At 37.2% G+C, this 20,103-nt stretch overlaps 5 protein-coding genes across 5 annotated transcripts; all 5 read left to right on the forward strand.

The window, feature by feature from the left end:
- Positions 1 to 595: 595 nt before the first annotated feature.
- Positions 596 to 7,102, forward strand: zmpste24 (zinc metallopeptidase, STE24 homolog). Its single transcript, XM_079852449.1, has 10 exons — positions 596 to 983; positions 1,190 to 1,336; positions 1,686 to 1,772; positions 2,673 to 2,789; positions 2,889 to 3,041; positions 3,129 to 3,270; positions 3,393 to 3,571; positions 5,166 to 5,270; positions 5,530 to 5,673; positions 6,025 to 7,102. The coding sequence occupies exons 1-10, from the start codon at positions 876 to 878 to the stop codon at positions 6,247 to 6,249; spliced, it is 1,407 nt and encodes a 468-aa protein (XP_079708575.1). The 5' UTR covers positions 596 to 875; the 3' UTR covers positions 6,250 to 7,102.
- Positions 7,103 to 8,284: 1,182 nt separating this feature from the next.
- Positions 8,285 to 9,689, forward strand: atp5if1b (ATP synthase inhibitory factor subunit 1b). Its single transcript, XM_079853685.1, has 3 exons — positions 8,285 to 8,430; positions 9,182 to 9,294; positions 9,537 to 9,689. The coding sequence occupies exons 1-3, from the start codon at positions 8,362 to 8,364 to the stop codon at positions 9,676 to 9,678; spliced, it is 324 nt and encodes a 107-aa protein (XP_079709811.1). The 5' UTR covers positions 8,285 to 8,361; the 3' UTR covers positions 9,679 to 9,689.
- Positions 9,690 to 10,305: 616 nt separating this feature from the next.
- On the forward strand, positions 10,306 to 12,841 carry LOC307147794 (large ribosomal subunit protein uL13). Its single transcript, XM_079852776.1, has 7 exons — positions 10,306 to 10,412; positions 11,091 to 11,163; positions 11,509 to 11,574; positions 11,678 to 11,779; positions 11,998 to 12,083; positions 12,256 to 12,315; positions 12,590 to 12,841. Exons 1-7 carry the CDS (start codon positions 10,392 to 10,394, stop codon positions 12,797 to 12,799), a joined length of 618 nt encoding a protein of 205 aa, XP_079708902.1. The 5' UTR covers positions 10,306 to 10,391; the 3' UTR covers positions 12,800 to 12,841.
- A 132-nt stretch (positions 12,842 to 12,973) lies between these two features.
- Positions 12,974 to 16,698, forward strand: LOC307147796 (large ribosomal subunit protein uL13-like). The gene is given in 10 exon segments (XM_079852778.1): positions 12,974 to 13,820; positions 14,048 to 14,149; positions 14,369 to 14,454; positions 14,582 to 14,708; positions 15,367 to 15,432; positions 15,536 to 15,637; positions 15,856 to 15,941; positions 16,115 to 16,137; positions 16,139 to 16,172; positions 16,453 to 16,698. Coding segments are annotated over 6 exon segments (456 nt in total). The 5' UTR covers positions 12,974 to 13,820; positions 14,048 to 14,149; positions 14,369 to 14,454; positions 14,582 to 14,708; positions 15,367 to 15,431; the 3' UTR covers positions 16,663 to 16,698.
- An 869-nt stretch (positions 16,699 to 17,567) lies between these two features.
- Positions 17,568 to 19,877, forward strand: commd9 (COMM domain containing 9). The gene is made up of 6 exons (XM_079852777.1): positions 17,568 to 17,656; positions 17,746 to 17,871; positions 18,669 to 18,808; positions 18,914 to 18,948; positions 19,061 to 19,164; positions 19,408 to 19,877. The coding sequence occupies exons 1-6, from the start codon at positions 17,606 to 17,608 to the stop codon at positions 19,543 to 19,545; spliced, it is 594 nt and encodes a 197-aa protein (XP_079708903.1). The 5' UTR covers positions 17,568 to 17,605; the 3' UTR covers positions 19,546 to 19,877.
- The last annotated feature ends 226 nt before the right edge of the window (positions 19,878 to 20,103 follow it).

Below are 20,103 nucleotides of genomic sequence, written 5' to 3' on the forward strand. Positions count from 1 at the left end.
CTCTCTCTCTCTCTCTCTCTCTCTCTCTCTCTCTCTCTCTCTCTCTCTCTCTCTCTCTCTCTCTGTCTGTACTCATGCAATTGTGAAAAGGAAACTATTCATAAGTGATATCTGCATTGATTTGTTTTCTTCAACTGTCCCGTATCCTTTCAACGCAAGCCTGCATGCTTCATTGACACGGTTGCTCGCCACACACTAACTTTTAAAAACGGGATAAGTTTGTTCTTTCTGGTAAAGGTACAATATAAAACAACAACAACAACAACAAAAAAAGCACCTGGTGCATAAAGGTGCCCAAAGTTGAAGAAACACACCCATATACATTTATGTTTCGCAAGTGTTTGACTAATGTAAGCATTGTGACTACTTTAATAATATTTGAATGTAATGCTGAAGACTTTTGCTCGCATCATTTTGACTGCAGTGGAACCTTAACTAAAGACTAATATAACGTTACACAATATCTGATTAATCAGTCGTTTTTATACATGAATCCAGTTTATCACAGAACCTTCATAAATCGTACATTTTAATTTACCAAACTATCATACAATTACAAATAAAAATGGTTCAGGAACCCATTTTGTTCTGCTCTGGTGTCCGGTCGAACACAGTTTCTAGTTACACCCTATTTTCACATGAATGGAAAAGGAAGTGATATAGCATGAGTTATCGTTATTTGTGCATCTCTGCATGTAGTTTCTCTAATATATGGACATAGCACATACACATTCTCGTAAGGTTCAAGTCTCGTATTGGGTCGGAACAGGTACGAAGATTATCTGTTGCCTTGAATGAAAAGGCAGCAGACTCCTGAATTACTGGATAGCCCGAGCTAATTAACGGTAACAACTAATAACTACCAAGCCGGAATAATGCTGCAGGAAATTCTTGCATTACCAGTTGAAGAAAAAATATTTTACGCTGTCCTGGTCTTCTCATGGACGGTGTATATTTGGGAGGCCTACCTCGCCTATAGACAGGTGAGCATAATGCTCATTGCTTTGTTATGTTTGTGGAAAGCATTTAATGTCAGTCACTTTATGCATGTATGAATTTCTATTCTAATTTGCATATTTTGGTTATTAAAATCCAAATTCTTCCCTTTTAGAGTTTTGTTCAAATGCAATTTGATGTACTGAAACGCTAAACCCTGTATAAACACCCAGACACGTTTGACCTTTCACAGAGGAAGATCTACAGGACAACAATGCATGTGCCCACTGAGCTGGGCAAGATAATGGATTCAGAGACCTTTGAAAAATCTCGCCTCTATCAGCTGGACAAGAGCAACTTTGGCTTCTGGTCTGGACTGTACTCTGAGGCAGAGGGCACGGTGAGCTTAAAACCACATCCAAAGAGATTTTTGTCAGTTTCAAAGATTTAAAACTGCCTCCTAAGTGGTGGGGTGATTATGTATTCATTTTGTTGATTTTTTTTTTTTTTTTTAAATAAAGTATGATGCTGTCTTTTTCATATAATGCACTGTTTTATGTTCAGACAACTTTCTATTACAAGTTTCTCATGAGTTTTCTGGGAGGAAAATCATGCACTTTGTGGATTCATTCTGAATAAGCATGGACTGCAAATCTTAAATTAATATGTTTTTTTCCTCTGTTTTTACTTTCATCTGTCTCTTCCTCTGAGCATGTTTAATCTTTTTTTTGTCTTGTTTTATTTTGTAGCTGATACTGCTCCTGGGAGGAATTCCATTCCTTTGGAAAGTGTCAGGGAATCTCACAGCTCGTTTTGGTTTAGGTCCAGAGTACGAGGTAGGTTATAAATGTCTTTACTGTCACTTTTGATCGATTTAATGCATTCTTGCTGAATAAAAGTAATAATTTAAACTTTTAAATGAAAAAAAAAAAAAAAAAAAAAAAAAAATTGAATGGTATTGTATATTGTTTCAAAAGCTTTCTATTTCAGATGCATGCTGTTCCTTTGAACGTTCTATTCATCAAATCCTTAAAAAAAATTATACAACTGTTTAACTGTTTAACATAATAACTGTTTAACATAATAATAATAGTAATAATAAATGTTTCTTGAGCAGCAAAGCAGAATATAATAATTTCTGAAGGATCATGTGACACTGAAGACTGGAGTAATGATGCTGAAAATGTAGCCTTGCCATCACAGGAATAAATTGCATTTTAAAATATATTAAAATAATATTTCGCAATATTACTCGTTTTGCTGTATTTGGATCAAATAAATGCAACCTTAGTAAGCAAAATACACCTTTTAAAAATCTTTAAAACTTTTGAACGGTAGTGTACATTGATCTTGTCATGAAAATAGCCATAGTTGCTGGTATGGCAATAAAAACAAACAAACCTTCCCCACGAACAGTAGTTTGGTTAGGGTTAGAAAATAAAAGTGTTTTTTAAAACTTGGATGCATGTAAACATATTGTAGGAGACCTCCAAAACAAAATAACAACCTTTAAAATAGCATAATAGGGGGACATTAACATCTTGAAAACTAAGGTTGTTTTCCATTTTAATGACATTTTATGTGAAAATGAATATCTTGCTTTTAGTAGTCTAATCACATTAATACATGAATAAAAAATATATTGTATACTGTACATACTATATACTGCTGAAATATTAAGAGTTTTTATACTAATATGCTATTCTGAACATCTCAAATGGTCTTCGTACCTTCAGATCTCCCATTCTTTGGCGTTCCTGATGTTAGCGACACTCTTTAGTGCTTTCACTGGCCTTCCCTGGAGCCTCTATAACACTTTTGTTATTGAGGAGAAGCATGGATTCAACCAGCAGGTAGATAAAGTCTAGATCACATCTATCTTTCTGTTATAGCAGGAATAAAACTGATGAGGAAATGTACTGAAATCTCTGTCATTTGTCCCTTGCTTATAGACGCTGGGTTTCTTCCTGAAAGACGCTCTCAAGAAGTTTGCTGTGACTCAGTGTATTTTGTTGCCAGTGACATCATTACTCCTCTACATCATCAAGATTGGTGGGGATTACTTCTTCATCTACGCCTGGCTCTTCACACTCATCGTCTCACTGGTCAGTTTTCCGTGCTTCTGCTGCACGTGTTGTCTGTGATGATAAACAAAAAGTGAACTGAACTGTCCCTTCTTCTTTGGTCTACAGATTCTGGTGACTATCTACGCAGACTACATCGCCCCTCTGTTTGATAAGTTCACTCCGCTGCCAGATGGAGAGCTGAAGAGTGAGATTGAGAGCATGGCAAAATCTATCTACTTCCCCCTCACCAAGGTCTATGTAGTGGAAGGTACAGCAAACTATAATCCTCTTTTAATGTTTGTTACTTTCTATAGAACTATAATTGCCTCAGTCTTGATATCTTTCCCTCTTTTCTTCCTTCTCCTAATATTTCTGTTCACTCTTTTCTAGGTTCAAAGAGATCGTCCCACAGTAATGCCTACTTCTATGGTTTCTTCAAAAATAAGCGCATTGTGCTATTTGACACTCTTCTGGAGGACTACTCCCCTTTAAATAAATCTGGAGAGAAAGAGCCAGGAACAGTAGAGGAGAACGAGGCGGTGGCCAATGAAAGCAAATCCAAACCAAAGGTCAGAGGGTCAGGGCCAAAACAATAACAAATGTGATAAAATGCTATATTGTAGGGATGCACCGAAATTCCGGCTACCGAAATTTGGCGCTTTTTAATACGGCGTGAGAGATCAATGTAGCCGCCTCAGTTCAAGCGACAGCACGGTTCTAGCGCACATGAACCAATCATCTCATCTCCTCTTTACTAATAGTCAGTTATAGCACGAAATAAACATGGGTGAACAGAACAACAGAAGGTATGTTGAAAGATACATTACAACTTGACGCAATGAATCCTGTCTCATTTAATCGCTCAATCAGAGTTTCAACTGGGAAAGGCGCCAGTAAAACAACTTGTAGACAATACAATGTCACGCTACATTACGTCAAGAAAACTATTCAATGTCTATTAACTCATAAAAATAACTAGAGATGAGCATTTTGCTAAATATATGCACTGTATTACATAATCATTATATTTTTACTTAAAGGGTTAGTTCACCCAAAAATGAAAATTCTCTCATGAATTACTTACCCTCATGTTATTCCAAACCCTCAAGACCTTCGTTCATCTTCGGAACACAAATTAAGATATTTTTTATGAAATCCGAGAGCTTAAATGTGACGATTGGTTCATCCTTAATGTTATGAAGCGACAAGAATACTTTTTGTGCGCAAAAATAAATAATGAATTTATTCCACAATTTCTTCTCTTCCGTATCAGTCTCCGAAGCTTTCAGACGCAGAATAACATTTTTTGGGTGAAGTAACCCTTTAACCTGTTTGGTTAGTGATGTCTTCATTATTTATTGTTGTCTAAATGTTTATATTTAAAATTATTTATATAGTAAAAACAATTCTGTTAATAAAAAGTTGATATAAAAACTTATGTGCAATTTTACAACTCAGTTTTAGCTCTTTGAGTATTGATTATTTAAAAAGTTTGATTAATTATTTGATTATTCATTTATTATTCATTTTCAGTTTTCGGCCAAGTGCATTCTGAATTTTCTGTTTCAACCCCAAATTTTCATTTCGGTGCATCCCTACTGTATTGCATTTGCACATTCACTATCGTTCAAAGGTTTGGGGTCAGTATGAGCACATTAAATTGCACACTTTTATTCAGCAAGAGCACATTAAATTGATCAAAAGTGAAAGTAAAAATATTTATGTTGAAAAAGAATTTAAAAAAATAAAATGCTGTTCCTAAGTTGTTTTTTTTTAGCAGTTTCCACAAAAATATTAATCACTGCAGCACAACTGTTTTATACTGATAATTATACTGATTCTGAAGGATGATGGGACACTGAAGACTGGAGTAATGGCTATCATCACAGTTTTAAATTGTAATAAGTTTTCATAATATTAGTTTTTACTGTATTTTTAATCAAATAAATGCAGTTTTGTTGAGCATAAGAAAAAGACATGAAAAAAATCTTACAGACCCTAAACTTTTGATTAATAGTGCATGAAAAAAAAAATAGCAGGCCATAACAATATTACAAAAAGTGGGTACTGCATCATTTCCATGTGTCTCTTACACTGCATTTTGTAGCCATTTATTTTCAATGTTTCACAATGTTTTTTTTTTTTTTTCTTCTCTCTATTTAGAACAAGAAACAGGGCTGCAGTAACCCAGAGGTTCTGGCCGTTCTTGGACATGAACTGGGACATTGGAAACTAGGCCACACAGTCAAGAACATTGTCATCAGCCAGGTGAGTTGCTGTCTGTGTGGCTGTTTTTTTTTTTAACTTTAGCTGTCAATTAATAGTCTTCACAAAGGAAATGCATTCTTGTCTTGTGGTATTTCTCACAGCTACTATATCAGTTGTTATTGTCACTGCACATTCTTGAATTCTGCAATGTCAGTTTCTCCGAAAACTCTTTTTTTAGTGTTGATTTCCTGTCTTTTTAAGAGCATATGAAAAGAGGACCATCATTTTATGATGTTAATGTCTCCATGTTTCTTTACAGATGAACTCCTTCCTGTGTTTCTTCCTCTTTGCTGTGCTGATTGGTCAAAAAGAGCTCTTCATGGCATTTGGTTTTCATGACACCCAACCGACTCTTATCGGGCTGATGATCATCTTTCAGTTTATCTTCTCACCTTACAATGAGGTAACGCATCTTACTTTTTTTTTCTTGCCCCTTCCTTTCTCTGAAAAATATATGCGGGCTCATTTGTTAACCTGCGTGCGAACATTTTTGATTAGAAATTATGATCCATGCAGGACATTATAATACATTTGTAAAAGACATGGGCTGCATCCGATATCACATACTTCCCTACACACCCTCATACTATATAGACAGAACTTAAATTTTTATCAGTCATAAAGTAATTCAAGTAATTACTTATTCAAAATAAGTACCCACTCAAGAGTATGCGATTTCGGATGCAGGAATGCTAATTTTCTGAATAAGCAAATACATCTGATCCATGTTCACCTTCTTTTTTTCCTTCTGCAGTTGCTGTCGTTCTGTCTGACAGTGTTGAGCCGAAGGTTCGAGTTTCAGGCAGATGCATTTGCGCGCAGTATGGGCCGATCGTCTGAGCTGTACTCCGCTCTCATCAAGCTCAATAAAGACAACCTGGGCTTTCCTGTAGCAGATTGGCTTTTCTCTATGTGGCATTACTCCCATCCTCCCCTGCTAGAGCGGCTCAGAGCCCTCACTGGGCCCAAGCAAGACTGACAGCTTAGCAAGGGGGGGCAACGTTCACCACTCGCTCCCCCGAGAAGGGGTCTCCGTCAGCCGCTGTTGGCCCTCTGATATCAATGCCTATTTCTCTCTCCTTCCCTATCTTTTATTTCTATTCCTCTTTCTAAGTGTTTGGGTTTTGTCATTTGTTTATCACCCTGGAAGGAAGTCTAAATTGTTTTCAGATGGCCTCAGACAATTCGGTGTACAAGATGTTAAGTTTGTGCATTCTGTTTGCATTTTGCAATTGTTCTTGATATGATTTTGATAGTTTTAATTCGATTGTACATTTTAGCTGTGAATTGCCCCTCCTGTTCTTTAGAACCATGCATTTCCACTTTGATTTAGTGTAATCCACTTGGACTGTGAGAGAGGAGGTTAAAACATTTCAGAGGGGTATTGGGGTATAATAAAGCACATGGTTCAAATGACAGATGTTATGTGAGGCCGCTATTCTTAACTTGTATGGCTCATTAAGGCCTACTAAAATGTCTATTCCAATTTTAGTTCTTTTGGCAACCTTTTGAAATAATTTTGTGTTTTGTTTTACTTTTATAACCAAAAAAGGGTTTGAGCGTTTGTGTAAGTGAATAATTTTTTGTGAAATAAGAGCAGCGTACAAGGGCAAAGGTGACTTTAAAAATATTTAATGAGTGGTTAGAAATCTTGTTTAATTATTTAGTTATTTTTCTCTCTGTGCCTGAGTGTGCAAGATGTTACTATGAGAATGTGTAGAAACTTGATGCTGTCACATCTTTTTTCCTCATTTGCTCAATTTAATCCCTGAATTGTATCAGTTTTGCTGGTGGCTTGGAACTGCATTTGTATGGATTCTTATGAGTTTTAAGATTAGGAATACACATGGCTGTTAAATTTAATGTCAAAATGTTGGACTCTTAAGGCTTTTACTGTGACTGGCATGTTAATGGCTTAAAGAGTCCATGAAATGCCTACCTATTGAAAATTAGCCCTAAACAGTAACATCCTTAGAGTAAAATGCCTGTGGGTTCATACTTATCCCCAAGGAATATGTCTTTGATATCTGGAATGACTGACTGAATAGACTGGAAAGATGAACTTTTGCATCACTATGAATAAAAAATAAAAAAAAAGATCACAACACCTTTGGTATAATCTTATTTTATGTATCTATTTAATGTTTTTGTGAATGTTCAGGAATTCACATGCTCCAAAATTGCGAGATGTCAAGGGAAACATTACACTGTAAATTAAATTAATTAGATACAACATATAATTTGGTAGTAAAACATAAACCCATGGCTAGTCCTTAATCCCAGACTATAATGCATGTTTGAGCTGTTTTAACCTAAACCAACTTGCACTGACATATATTAAAATATGCCAGCGCCATTGTTTTGTCTCAAGAATCCACACCATCAAAGTTTTTTTTTCTAAATATGGCCTACTACTTAAATGCCCTGATTTAGCTATAGGGCCTAATCTTGGCTTAATCTAAGACCTCTCTGTGAAACCGAGGCATAATGTTTGTTTGTCCCATCGGGTAAATAAAAAGTTCTACACACACTTGCGGTCTTCACGCCCACTTTAACGCTAGCGCCAAAGACCGTAAGTGTGGGTATTTGGACTATGGTCAAAGGACTTAGCTTCTATACTCAGCTATGGTTTCGGACGCCACAACAAATGGCTGTCCTTCCCATTTAAAATAGTGCTCTATTTAAGGGTATAGGGGGCAATTTCGGAAATAGCCATAGATTTGTTTGTAGTTTGTAAGAATATGTATTTGCTCTTTATTTATATTCATAGATAGATACATAATGTATACTATACATAGATACAGCATGTGATCCACGGTTGTCGACTGTACCATTGTTTCATAAAAAAAAAAAAAAAAAAAAAAAAAAAAAAAAAACATCCCAATAAGTTCTCTGGTTGTTTTTTCGTATTATCTATATTTTCAATAATAGAACAAACTCACGTTCTAAATTACCCGTGGATAACAGCGATTGTAAGTAAGTAGAGCTCACCTATTTTTCTATGACAATGGTACGTTCCTGTTTTGAGTCTACATAAGACAGAAGCGCACGTTCTTGTCAGTGCATGAATGCATGAGCACATGAAGAGAAAATGGCGAGGTTTCTAAACTCTAATATAAGGAAGTGTTTGGCCACACAGATCAGGATGTCGTCTGACCAGGTAGATATAAAAAACCGTAGCCTGGGAAAAAAAGGATTTCACAGTATTTCAAAGCCTGTTCAGCACGCACTGTCAGTTTGTTGCCATTTATTTCGTCAATTGTTTGCTGAATAAATGCGTATTACATGCGTGGCCCTAACCCTATGTTATAACGTTGGTAAAATGTGTCAACACAGGACTTTTTTACGTAATTATACAACGAGCGCTTTCAGGTTGCCCTTGTGGTATGACCCTTTTGTTTACATTCTGGATACGTCTACATTATTTGCTTTCTACTCAAACTCCTGGAGCAGAACAGTGTATTCATATGTTCAGGTGTGTGTGTGTGTGTATATATATATGTATGTGTATATATAAGTGTGCGTGTGTGTGTATACACACATACATATATATATATATATATATATATATATATATATATATATATATATATATATATATATATATATATATATATATATATATATATATACACACACACACACACACACACACACACACACACACACACACACACACACACACACACACACACACACACACACACACACACACACACACACACACACACACACACACACACACACACACACACACACACACGCATACATTCATAATATAAAATTACTTTGCATATTGGCCGTTGTATATTGTGCTTGACAATCCATGGAGTTGTTACTAATTACTGGTAGGGTAATAAATAAACAATTCTGTCTTGTGCAATCTGTGCCTGTCTCTCCCCCTGATAAAGCTAGGAGAACTGGGTAAAGGTGCTGGGAAAGGAGGTGGTGGTGGAGGTGCGGTGAGGGAGGCAGGAGGTGCGTTCGGCAAGAAACAGGCCGCTGAGGAGGAGATGTACTTCAAGTGAGTGGTTTTTCTTGATCTCATTGTGAACTTCATCTTTCACACTAGATCTCTATTGCTTACATGGGTATCAGCAAGATCAGCCCTCTCAATATTTGAGTCTGCCATGTGCCATTGTAAAACTTGCACAGTCTTTCATTGCACTGTTTTACTTGAGAAGGATTTATTTAAGCTATTCACCCATTTGAAGCCACCCAAAAAGTAATGTCATGTCTTATTCTTCCTCTCTATCACTTTCACAGGAGAAAAGAGCAAGAACAATTAGCTGCTCTGAGAAGACACCACCAGGATGAGATTGACCACCACAAGAAGGAAATTGAGAGATTACAACAGGAGATCAGTCGCCATGAGGGCAAAATCAGAAAACTTAAACATGATGACTGAGACTGGCGAACCAAGACATTACATTTCATCAACAAATGCCCCACACAGAATGTTTTAAACTTCACTAAATAATTGTGGATCCTTTACTTTAAGAAGTCAACTGTGTTAACTCTGCCCTCACGTATGATGAAAGCATATTATAATACATGTATGATTGAAACACTGAAATAATATAATGTATTAAATCAGTACAGTTTCTCCTCTTGTCAATAAACATGTCTAAAAAATGAAGTTGTCTTGGTATAAATTATATGCTTGGTGCACAAAGATAGCAATTGATTTGAGCATCAATATTCATCTGTAAATTATAACAGTTTCAGTTAGTCGGAGAAAATTGTACCTAATGAAATTACATGCATTTTAGATACTTTTATTATCTGACCAACCCATTTCAGGTTTTGACACTAATGAGCCAATCAGGTGTGTTTATTTAGGCTGTATTGTTGGGCCTTCAGGAACAGGTTGCTTTACTGCTTTAAAAGCTTTTCAAGACAACATAAAATCATTTATTTGATTTTGTAAATTTAGAGCCCTTGTAGCTCATTTGCGCTCCAGTTGATGGCAGCAGAAATAAATAATCAGATTACAAACGTCCTCTGAAGAACAGCGAGCGACAGAGAGTCTGACACGTCATTTCCGATGATGCGTAAAGCCCCGCCCATGCCCCTGTCTTTTACATCGGGCGGCCCCTCGTGTCTTTCTTTTCCCACATCATGGCGGACCGGTTCAATAAGGTGCGTTCGGGTGGTGCGATTTACATTAAATATCTTGATTTTCCTCAGCGAGGGAATGTGATATTTGGGGGCTAATGTGTAGGTAACGTCACCTGCCGCTGTTTGCGTTATTTGGGTTCCGTTTTAAGCGGTAGAACTACTATTTTTGGGAGAGAAATTTAACCACGCATCATGTCTTGCTGGAAGTTACAGGCCTGTAGTGGTCGTAACACTCGTGGTGCAGTAAAAACCGGACTAGCGTTGCTGTCAATGTTCAGGTACTCTATAAATTAGCTACTTCTATTTCAGGATGTTTTGAGAGTATGTAATTGACGATTGGACCGGTCTCGAAGCGTTTATTTCAACGCTTATTAATTGAAATACGTTTTACTGCAAGCGGCGCGAATGGTTTTGGCATTGCTTCTTTGCAAAGATCACGACTTGAATAGTATTATTATGATTAAATGTATAGAAAAGCTATTGATGGTGTATTAATTTGCTAGGTAACACATGGCTAACGTCAGATGTGCTTTTTGTCGATGATTAGCTCGCAACCACAATTAAGTATTCGAGTTTAACGACCATGAGAATACTTTACGTGCACTACCATCTGAGACAAAAAGCTATGATTTGATAGAAGCATATACAATTATTCGTCAATTCCATACTAATAAAACACCTGGTTTCACTTCTTCACAGGTTCTGATCCTTGATGGCAGAGGCCATCTACTCGGTCGTCTCGCCGCAATTGTGGCCAAGCAAGTGTTGCTGGGTATGTTTATACTAAAGAATTTATACGGTTTTATTTCATTTTTTAGGCTACGCTTTAAGGTGTCCTTATACACTATGCATATAAATTTACCAATCATGCATAACAGTTACTGAGTGTATTTATAGTTATTGGACAAAGATCATTTTTTCTTTTTTTTTGAAGAGCCAGTTCACACATAAGAACTGTTTATTTGCCCTCAAATTACCTTAACTTCTCTTTTAAGAATCATATTGTGACCAGACTGTCATGCATAAAATGGGTTTCAACAGATGTTAACCAATGGCAGTTTATTTTTTATCTTCTTAACTGATAATTTTAGTAGTAATTCTTGTGCTTTGTTTACAGGCCACAAAATTGTGGTGGTGAGGTGTGAAGGTATCAACATCTCTGGGAACTTCTACCGCAACAAACGTAAGTTTGACCACCTATAAGTATGTTGGGTTTTAAGTACACTGACTTTGACCAATGTGAAACTATTGAATTGTGTGATGCTAAATGGCATGTGTTTGTGCAGTGAAGTATTTGGCCTTCCTCCGCAAGAGGATGAACACCAACCCTTCCCGTGGACCATATCACTTCAGAGCCCCCAGCAGGATCTTCTGGAGGACAGTAAGAGGTGAGCTTTATTTTTATTTTTTTTGTCCTCTCCATGGATACTTTGAAGTGGTTATGTTTCAAACAATGATGAACCCATTTATCCCGAATCTGAATCCATTTTGATGATTCCAATCTACGGATCTGACTCCTGAGTTTGAATGTCACTGAGATAATCTGTGATTAGCTGCACACTTTCAATGGATGTGTGAGTGATTGAATGTTGACTTTCTTGAACAGGTATGCTTCCACACAAAACCAAGAGAGGTCAGGCTGCTCTGGACAGGCTGAAGGTCTTTGATGGCATCCCACCTCCTTATGACAAGGTAGATTATTCTGAGTCAATTTAGTATTTCACAGATTAGTACTGTCAATGATGCTTTTTCACTGCCTTGTTTGAGTGTCAACTGAGAATACACAAGACTATCTGAGACTTTGCTTCTTCTGGAGTTAGAAATTGGCATTTTTCTTTTTTTGATGTCCAATTCTTTTTCACAGAGAAAGCGTATGGTCGTCCCAGCTGCTCTCAAGATTGTGCGTCTGAAGCCCACACGCAAGGTGAGGTTTTTTGTTTTTGTGATGTCTCCAATGATATTTAAAATCACTTTTTGTCAGTGATGTTTTTCCACAGCAAGTATGAGTTTAACGACCATGAATCCACTTCATGCACTACCAGCTGAGACAAAAAGCTGCAGATATTAAATATTCCTTGTTTTACCTTGGCTATAAGGTCCAGAATATTTGAAACCCTGTAGATTTTGGCACTTAATTCTGGGCCTTGAAAAAAAAAAAAGTGCCCCACTCATAACAACTTTCTGATTTCTTTCTCTAGTTTGCCCTGCTTGGAAGATTGGCCCATGAAGTTGGCTGGAAGTACCAGGCCATCACCGCCACCCTGGAGGAGAAAAGGAAGGAAAAGGCCAAACTGCGTTATTCCAAGAAGAAAATTCAGATCAAGCTCACCAAGCAGGCAGAAAAGAACGTTGAAAGCAAGATCGCAAAATACACCAATGTTCTTAAACAGTATGGTGTCCTTGTTTAAGCTGTTCCTGCAGCCAGTCGAAATAAATGTTTATAGAACGATTGTCTTGAGTGGGTTCGTTCTTTTTGCCTTTTTTCAAATGGTATATTTGGTTTGGTAAACTGTCATAATTTAATGTTTCTGTGGCACCATTCCTTAGAGCAGTGGTTCCCAAACCTGTCCTGGAGAACCTCCAACACTGCACATTTTCTTTGTCTCCCTAAAATCAAACACACGTGATTCAACTCATAATGAGCTGATGAGTTGAATCAGGTGTGTTTGATTAGGGAGACAAAGAAAACGACCAGTGTTGGGAGTCCTCCAGGACAGGTTTGAGAACCACTGCCTTAGAGGATACTTGAGTTAAACAAGTGTATTTTTACAACTGGTTAATTATATTGACAACTGTTTCAGTCTACAAAAACGGCTCATTGGAGACTCTTTAAAACGCTATGCTTCTAAAAGCACACTCAGCAAGCTGTTAATCAACTAAGGAATATTTCACTTAAAAATTGTCATTTACTCACCCTCATGTTTCAAACCTGCATGAATTTGTCTTCTGAACACAAAGCTATTTTGAAGAACGTTGGTAACTAGATATTTGATGTACCCCATTTCTTCAAATTCATACAGGTTTGAAACAACATGAGGGTGAGTAAATGAGAATTTTTATTTTTAAGTAAACTATTCCTTTGTTTACTGGACATGTTATATACGTAATTCCTATTGTGAATGGGCTTGTTCTGAAAGGGATGGTTCACCCAACAATTAATGGTCATTCACTCACCCTCAAGTTGTTCAACTGCTCACTGCTTTGCAACTGCTGTTAAAGGTACGATCAGTCACTCATTCATATGCAGTTTGTCAATTTCTGTTGAGTAGCTGTTCATTCTGCCACTATTTCTTTCTGATTCAGGCTCCGTCTAAAGATGTTGTGCGGCAGATCTGCGCTGAGAGTTTCTCAGCCAGAGTCTCCAAGCGTCAGTCTGTAATCGAAAAAACTGCCAACTCTCTGTCTGTTTCCAGCAGTGAAGTGATGCAGGTAGGTTCATGCCATATGATTTCAAATATTTCCCAGCTAGAATACCAGATGTATTTTACTCAGATGTTAATGTGAAAGTATGTTTCATTGTTTTTTGAAACCAAGTCAGAAATGGCTCATTTGGTCCATATACACCACCTATAAGTATGTTGGGTTTTAAGTACACTGACTTTGACCAATGTGAAACTATTGAATTGTGTGATGCTAAATGGCATGTGTTTGTGCAGTGAAGTATTTGGCCTTCCTCCGCAAGAGGATGAACACCAACCCTTCCTGTGGACCATATCACTTCAGAGCCCCCAGCAGGATCTTCTGGAGGACAGTAAGAGGTGAGCTTTATTTTTTAATTTTTTTGTCCTTTCCATGGATACTTTGAAGTGGTTATGTTTCAAACAATGATGAACCCATTTATCCCGAATCTGAATCCAGTTTGATGATTCCAATCTACGGATCTGACTCCTGAGTTTGAATGTCACTGAGATAATCTGTTATTAGCTGCACACTTTCAATGGATGTGTGAGTGATTGACTGTTGACTTTCTTGAACAGGTATGCTTCCACACAAAACCAAGAGAGGTCAGGCTGCTCTGGACAGGCTGAAGGTCTTTGATGGCATCCCACCTCCTTATGACAAGGTAGATTATTCTGAGTCAATTTAGTATTTCACAGATTTGTACTGTCAATGATGCTTTTTCACTGCCTTGTTTGAGTGTCAACTGAGAATACACAAGACTATCTGAGACTTTGCTTTTTCTGATTCAGGCTCCATCTAAAGATGTTGTGCGGCAGATCTGCGCTGAGAGTTTCCCAGCCAGAGCCTCCAAGCGTCAGTCTGTAACCGAAAAAACTGCCAATTCTCTGTCTTGTTTCCAGCAGTGAAGCGATGCAGGTGGGTTCATGCCATATGATTTCAAATATTTCCCAGCTAAAATAGATGTACTTTACTCAGATGTTAATATGAAAGTATGTGTTTCATTGTGTATTGTAACCAAGTCAGAAATGTCTCATTTGGTCCGTAAGAGCCAAAAGAAAGTTGCAAACAATAAAGAAACTTTGTATTTTTCTGTCAGGCATTTGTGAGGGAAAAGGGTGTATGAATATCAGAGGAAAGAATAAATGGATATTAATGTCACAATGCTTTATAAATCACTTATGTATTCGAAATGTTTGCTGGTCACAGATTTTACCACTGGCATGTTTACAAGTACTGTGTTTATTACACATATGTAGCCAGTGGTGGATTAAGACTCTTTGGTGCCCATGGGCACTGACACCTAGAGACCTGACCCTGTACGTCTATGACGTCGGATGTTGACGTTAATATGACTATGTTCTGACGTCAACCCAACAGTTCACACATAAGAACTCTTTACTTGCCCTCAAATTACCCTAAAATCATTTTTGGTCAACTTCTCTTTAAGAATCAGATTATGGCCAGTTGAAACCCATTTTATGCACATGACAGTCAACGGCTTTTTTTTTTGTATTTTTTATTTTATTTTTTTATTTAACTCACTTTAGTAGTAATTCTTGTGCCTTATTTACAGGCCACAAAATTGTGGTGGTGAGGTGTGAAGGTATCAACATCTCTGGGAACTTCTACCGCAACAAAAGTAAGTTTGACCACCTATAAGTATGTTGGGTTTTAAGTACACTAACTTTGACCAATGTGAAACTATTGAATTGTGTGATGCTAAATGGCATGTGCTTGTGCAGTGAAGTATTTGGCCTTCCTCCGCAAGAGGATGAACACCAACCCTTCCCGTGGACCATATCACTTCAGAGCCCCCAGCAGGATCTTCTGGAGGACAGTAAGAGGTGAGCTTTTTTTGGGTTTTTTTGGTCCTCTCCATGGATACTTTGAAGTGGTTATGTTTCAAACAATGATGAACCCATTTATCCCGAATCTGAATCCATTTTGATGATTCCAATCTACGGATCTGACTCCTGAGTTTGAATGTCACTGAGATAATCTGTGATTAGCTGCACACTTTCAATGGATGTGTGAGTGATTGAATGTTGACTTTCTTGAACAGGTATGCTTCCACACAAAACCAAGAGAGGTCAGGCTGCTCTGGACAGGCTGATGGTCTTTGATGGCATCCCACCTCCTTATGACAAGGTAGATTATTCTGAGTCAATTTAGTATTTCACAGATTAGTACTGTCAATGATGCTTTTTCACTGCCTTGTTTGAGTGTCAACTGAGAATACACAAGACTATCTGAGACTTTGCTACTTCTGGAGTTAGAAATTGGTGCTTTTTTTTTTTTTGATGTCCAATTCTTTTTCACAGAGAAAGCGTATGGTCGTCCCAGCTGCTCAAGATTGTGCGTCTGAAGCCCACACGCAAGGTGAGGTTTTTTGTTTGTCTGTTTTTGTGATGTCTCTTCAATGATATTTAAAATCGCTTTTTGTCAGTGATGTTTTTCCACAGCAAGTATGAGTTTAACGACCATGAATCCACTTCATGCACTACCAGCTGAGACAAAAAGCTGCAGATATTAAATATTCCTTGTTTTACCTTGGCTATAAGGTCCAGAATATTTGAAACCCTGTAGATTTTGGCACTTAATTCTGGGCCTTTAAAAAAAAGTGCCCCACTCATAACAACTTTCTGATTTCTTTCTCTAGTTTGCCCTGCTTGGAAGATTGGCCCATGAAGTTGGCTGGAAGTACCAGGCCATCACCGCCACCCTGGAGGAGAAAAGGAAGGAAAAGGCCAAATTGCGTTATTCCAAGAAGAAAATTCAGATCAAGCTCACCAAGCAGGCAGAAAAGAACGTTGAAAGCAAGATCGCAAAATACACTGATGTTCTTAAACAGTATGGTGTCCTTGTTTGAGCTGTTCCTGCAGCCAGTCGAAATAAATGTTTATAGAACCTATTGTCTTGAGTGGTTTCGTTCTTTTTGCCTTTTTTCAAATGGCATATTTGGTTTGGTGAACTTGTCATAATTAATGTTTCTGTGGCACCATTCCATAGTAGAGGATACTTGAGTTAAAAAATACTATTGAAGTCCATGGGGTATATCAACTGTTTAGTTACGACCTTCTTCAAAATATCTTTTGTTAAAGTTAAATATCTTTTTATGTTTACTGGACATGTGTTATATACATAATTCCTATTGTGAATGAGTTTGTTCTGAAAGGGATGGTTCACCCAAAAATTTGTTTCATGTACTCACCCTTAAGTTATTCAAAACCTGTGTGGATTTCTTCTGCTGAACACAAAAGATAATGTGAAGAATGTTGGTAAGCAAGCAGTTTATTGGCCCCATTGACTTCCAAATAAACCCTCTTCTCTCTTCCACACTATGGCAGTCAATGGGGCCCATCAACTGTCTGGTTACCCATATTTATTTTGTGTTCAGCAAAAGAAAAAAATTAATACAGGTTTGGAGCGATTTGGGGGTGAGTAAATTGCCAACTATCGATTTAGGTGAATTTCCTACCACCTTTGTCAAAAATATTCATGTTATCTAAACTTTGTTTGAATGTAGTTGTGACTAGCTGCAAATAACTTTGGCTCTAGTACCTTTTATCTTAAAAGCTTTTAAAGCAGTAAAAAGCCATTGGAGCATTTGTACTTGTTGAGAACAGAAGGTAAGATGGAGAATACAAGTTCATATCAAAATATATTCTGATTACTGACCGCCTTTAATGATTATCTATCACGAGATGTACACAAACCATTATAGTTTAGGAAATACCTTTTTACGTAGGGTCTTTTATTTTGACACTTGTCTCTGTCGTGAATTCACGTGACCGCAACTTTCAGTCTGAAACATGGCTTTTCTTACAGAGGATCAGTTCACTGCTTTGCAACTGCTGTTAAAGGTACGATCAGTCACTCATATGCAGTTTGTCAGTTTCTGTTGACTACGCCGAAAAGCCTTTCATTCTGCCACTATTTCTTTCTGATTCAGGCTCCGTCTAAAGATGTTGTGCGGCAGATCTGCGCTGAGAGTTTCCCAGCCGGAGCCTCCAAGCGTCAGTCTGTAATCGAAAAAACTGCCAATTCTCTGTCTGTTTCCAGCAGTGAAGCGATACAGGTGGGTTCATGCCATATCATATGGCCCATATGATTTCAAATATTGCCCAGCTAAAATACCAGATGTATTTTACAAGGATGTTAATGTGAAAGTGTGTGTTTCGTTATGTTTACTGTTGTAACCGGTGTGAAACCGAGTTAAATAGGAGCTATTTAATTCGGTTTCACACCGGTTACAACAGTAAACATAACGAAACACACACGTAAGGGTGGAATTCCTGCAGTGGTTCAAGCTGCAAGAACTGCCGAATGACTAAAGAAACGTTATTAGCAAGATAGTAGAAAACTGCACATTTATTGTCTATACCACCCGCTGCCACTTATAGCAATGACGGAAATAAGCGCAGTTACAATAGCTTAATATTTGTGGGAGAGCGTTGCTATATAGAGAGAGACGATATTGTATTGCAATATGTAGCACTTCAAAGTCAATACCAAATCAAAACTAGTTAGTACATTAGTTGTAATTGAAAAGGTTTAATGACAAAACATGGTTATGGTTACACTTAAAATAGTTGCAAAATAGATGTATGAGATGATGATAACTTATATTATTAAGTGTACCCAGCATATATGAAAAATGTTACCATAGAGAGAGAGAGACAGACAGACAAAGAAAAGAGGAAGGAGGAGGTAAAGCAAGGGAACCAGAGAAGAAGAGAGCCAGAGCATCAAAAGAGACAGAGCAACAGTTACAATCTTGTTTTATCTTACAAAGCATACAAAACCACATAAATGTTGTTGGTGTTAAAATATGCCTTTTTTTTCCCCTTTTTTTTTCTTTTTATTCCTCAACAGTTGCTGACTGCTTTTCACACACTCTCGCATGATGTTGTGTACCAGAATCTAACCTCTCCGGAACAGATCCTGTCAATTTTCCCAGAATCATTCCACTCTAACCTAAAGAATCTGATCACCAAAATTCTCTTGGAAAACAGGTGGATACTTCTTTTAAACCTCCTTTTAGATCGTCAAATAACTGTACTGCAGAAATGTACCCTGCAGACAAGCGCATAACATGTTTTTGGTGTAAACATTTTCAGTGTCACATGGAGAAATGATGCTTTGTCAAATCAAAGTGAGTGCGATTTCTCATATTTTCATTGTATTGTAAGATGTTTAATGACATTGTATTTTATGCTTGTGGTCCATAATGAAATAATTTTGAAGTTATGACATGTGTTTCATAGTTTCACTGCCAAAGCTGGTTGATATGGAGTGGCGAGTGGACATGAAAACTGCTTCGGACTCCTTGAGTCGTATGGCTGTGCCAACCTGTCTGTTGCAAATGAAAGTAAGATGCAGACATAATATATGCTGAAATTTAAAATGACTATTTTATTAACAAATATGTCTAATTAAAGATATTTATCTGATATAACAATGAAACATTGGTTTACAACAGTTATTATTCTGAAATAAGAATAAAACATTGGTTTAAAACTTAATTTTGATTGATGTAATATTTGGTAGTCCATATTTCAGACTTACAATTTCTTCAAAATACCTCTCACAACTCTGTGTTTGTTTACCGAAGCTCCAGGACACTCCGTGCATTAGTGGCGGTCCAAGTGAGTCCACAATTACAATGGAGCTGAGTAGAGAGACACTGGACACCATGATAGACGGTTTGGGTCGCATCAGGGACCAGCTGACTGCAGTGGCAAGGAAGTAGAGCAGAATGACAGATCTTGCCATCACACCTTTCTGTGGACATTCAGAAAAATGTTTTTTGATGCAAAAAAATACAACAAAACAATGGACATTAAAATATAAAAAATTGTAAACTGGATTATCTGATTCCATTAGTTGGTTCTTGTTTTAATATGTTTGTTTCATGTTTATAATCTTTGTTATATTAAAATTTTCCCTTGATGTGGTTTTTTTTTTTTTTTCATTCTTGAAGTACTTTTTATAGTCATGTGAAAGTTTCACAGCAATAAACTGAAGAAAATGCTAAGCTAGTTTGCAAGTTTTAATAAACCCAACTGCTTGGGTATTACATCACTTTCATGATATACAGTTACTGTTTTTATAACGTGGTTTTATGGCCACGAGAGGCGCTGTAACCGTTAGAATCTTTCCTGACAGTAGGAAATATTTCAAGTTAAAAGTTTCAGCTGCAATGTGTGGGGAGCATAGACTGTAAAAAAAATAGGTGGGGAGGAAAATAATACTACACTCTTTACAATATTTTTTTGTGAAATCATGGAAAGGCTAGACAGGATCTAAT

Source organism: Squalius cephalus (genome assembly GCF_949319135.1).
Source record: "Squalius cephalus genome assembly, chromosome: 20".
NCBI lineage: Eukaryota > Metazoa > Chordata > Actinopteri > Cypriniformes > Leuciscidae > Squalius > Squalius cephalus.

Coding starts and splice junctions, on each gene's coding strand:
- zmpste24 (XM_079852449.1), top strand. CDS start 876: ATGCTGCAGGAAATTCTTGCATTACCAGTTGAAGAAAAAATATTTTAC. Junction 1,773..2,672: donor GTTTAGGTCCAGAGTACGAG/GTAGGTTATAAA, acceptor TCGTACCTTCAG/ATCTCCCATTCTTTGGCGTT. Junction 5,674..6,024: donor TCTTCTCACCTTACAATGAG/GTAACGCATCTT, acceptor TTCCTTCTGCAG/TTGCTGTCGTTCTGTCTGAC.
- atp5if1b (XM_079853685.1), top strand. CDS start 8,362: ATGGCGAGGTTTCTAAACTCTAATATAAGGAAGTGTTTGGCCACACAG. Junction 8,431..9,181: donor TCAGGATGTCGTCTGACCAG/GTAGATATAAAA, acceptor CCCCTGATAAAG/CTAGGAGAACTGGGTAAAGG. Junction 9,295..9,536: donor GAGGAGGAGATGTACTTCAA/GTGAGTGGTTTT, acceptor TCACTTTCACAG/GAGAAAAGAGCAAGAACAAT.
- LOC307147794 (XM_079852776.1), top strand. CDS start 10,392: ATGGCGGACCGGTTCAATAAG. Junction 11,575..11,677: donor GAACTTCTACCGCAACAAAC/GTAAGTTTGACC, acceptor GTGTTTGTGCAG/TGAAGTATTTGGCCTTCCTC. Junction 12,084..12,255: donor TCCCACCTCCTTATGACAAG/GTAGATTATTCT, acceptor TCTTTTTCACAG/AGAAAGCGTATGGTCGTCCC.
- commd9 (XM_079852777.1), top strand. CDS start 17,606: ATGGCTTTTCTTACAGAGGATCAGTTCACTGCTTTGCAACTGCTGTTA. Junction 17,657..17,745: donor CTTTGCAACTGCTGTTAAAG/GTACGATCAGTC, acceptor TTTCTGATTCAG/GCTCCGTCTAAAGATGTTGT. Junction 18,949..19,060: donor TGATGCTTTGTCAAATCAAA/GTGAGTGCGATT, acceptor TGTGTTTCATAG/TTTCACTGCCAAAGCTGGTT.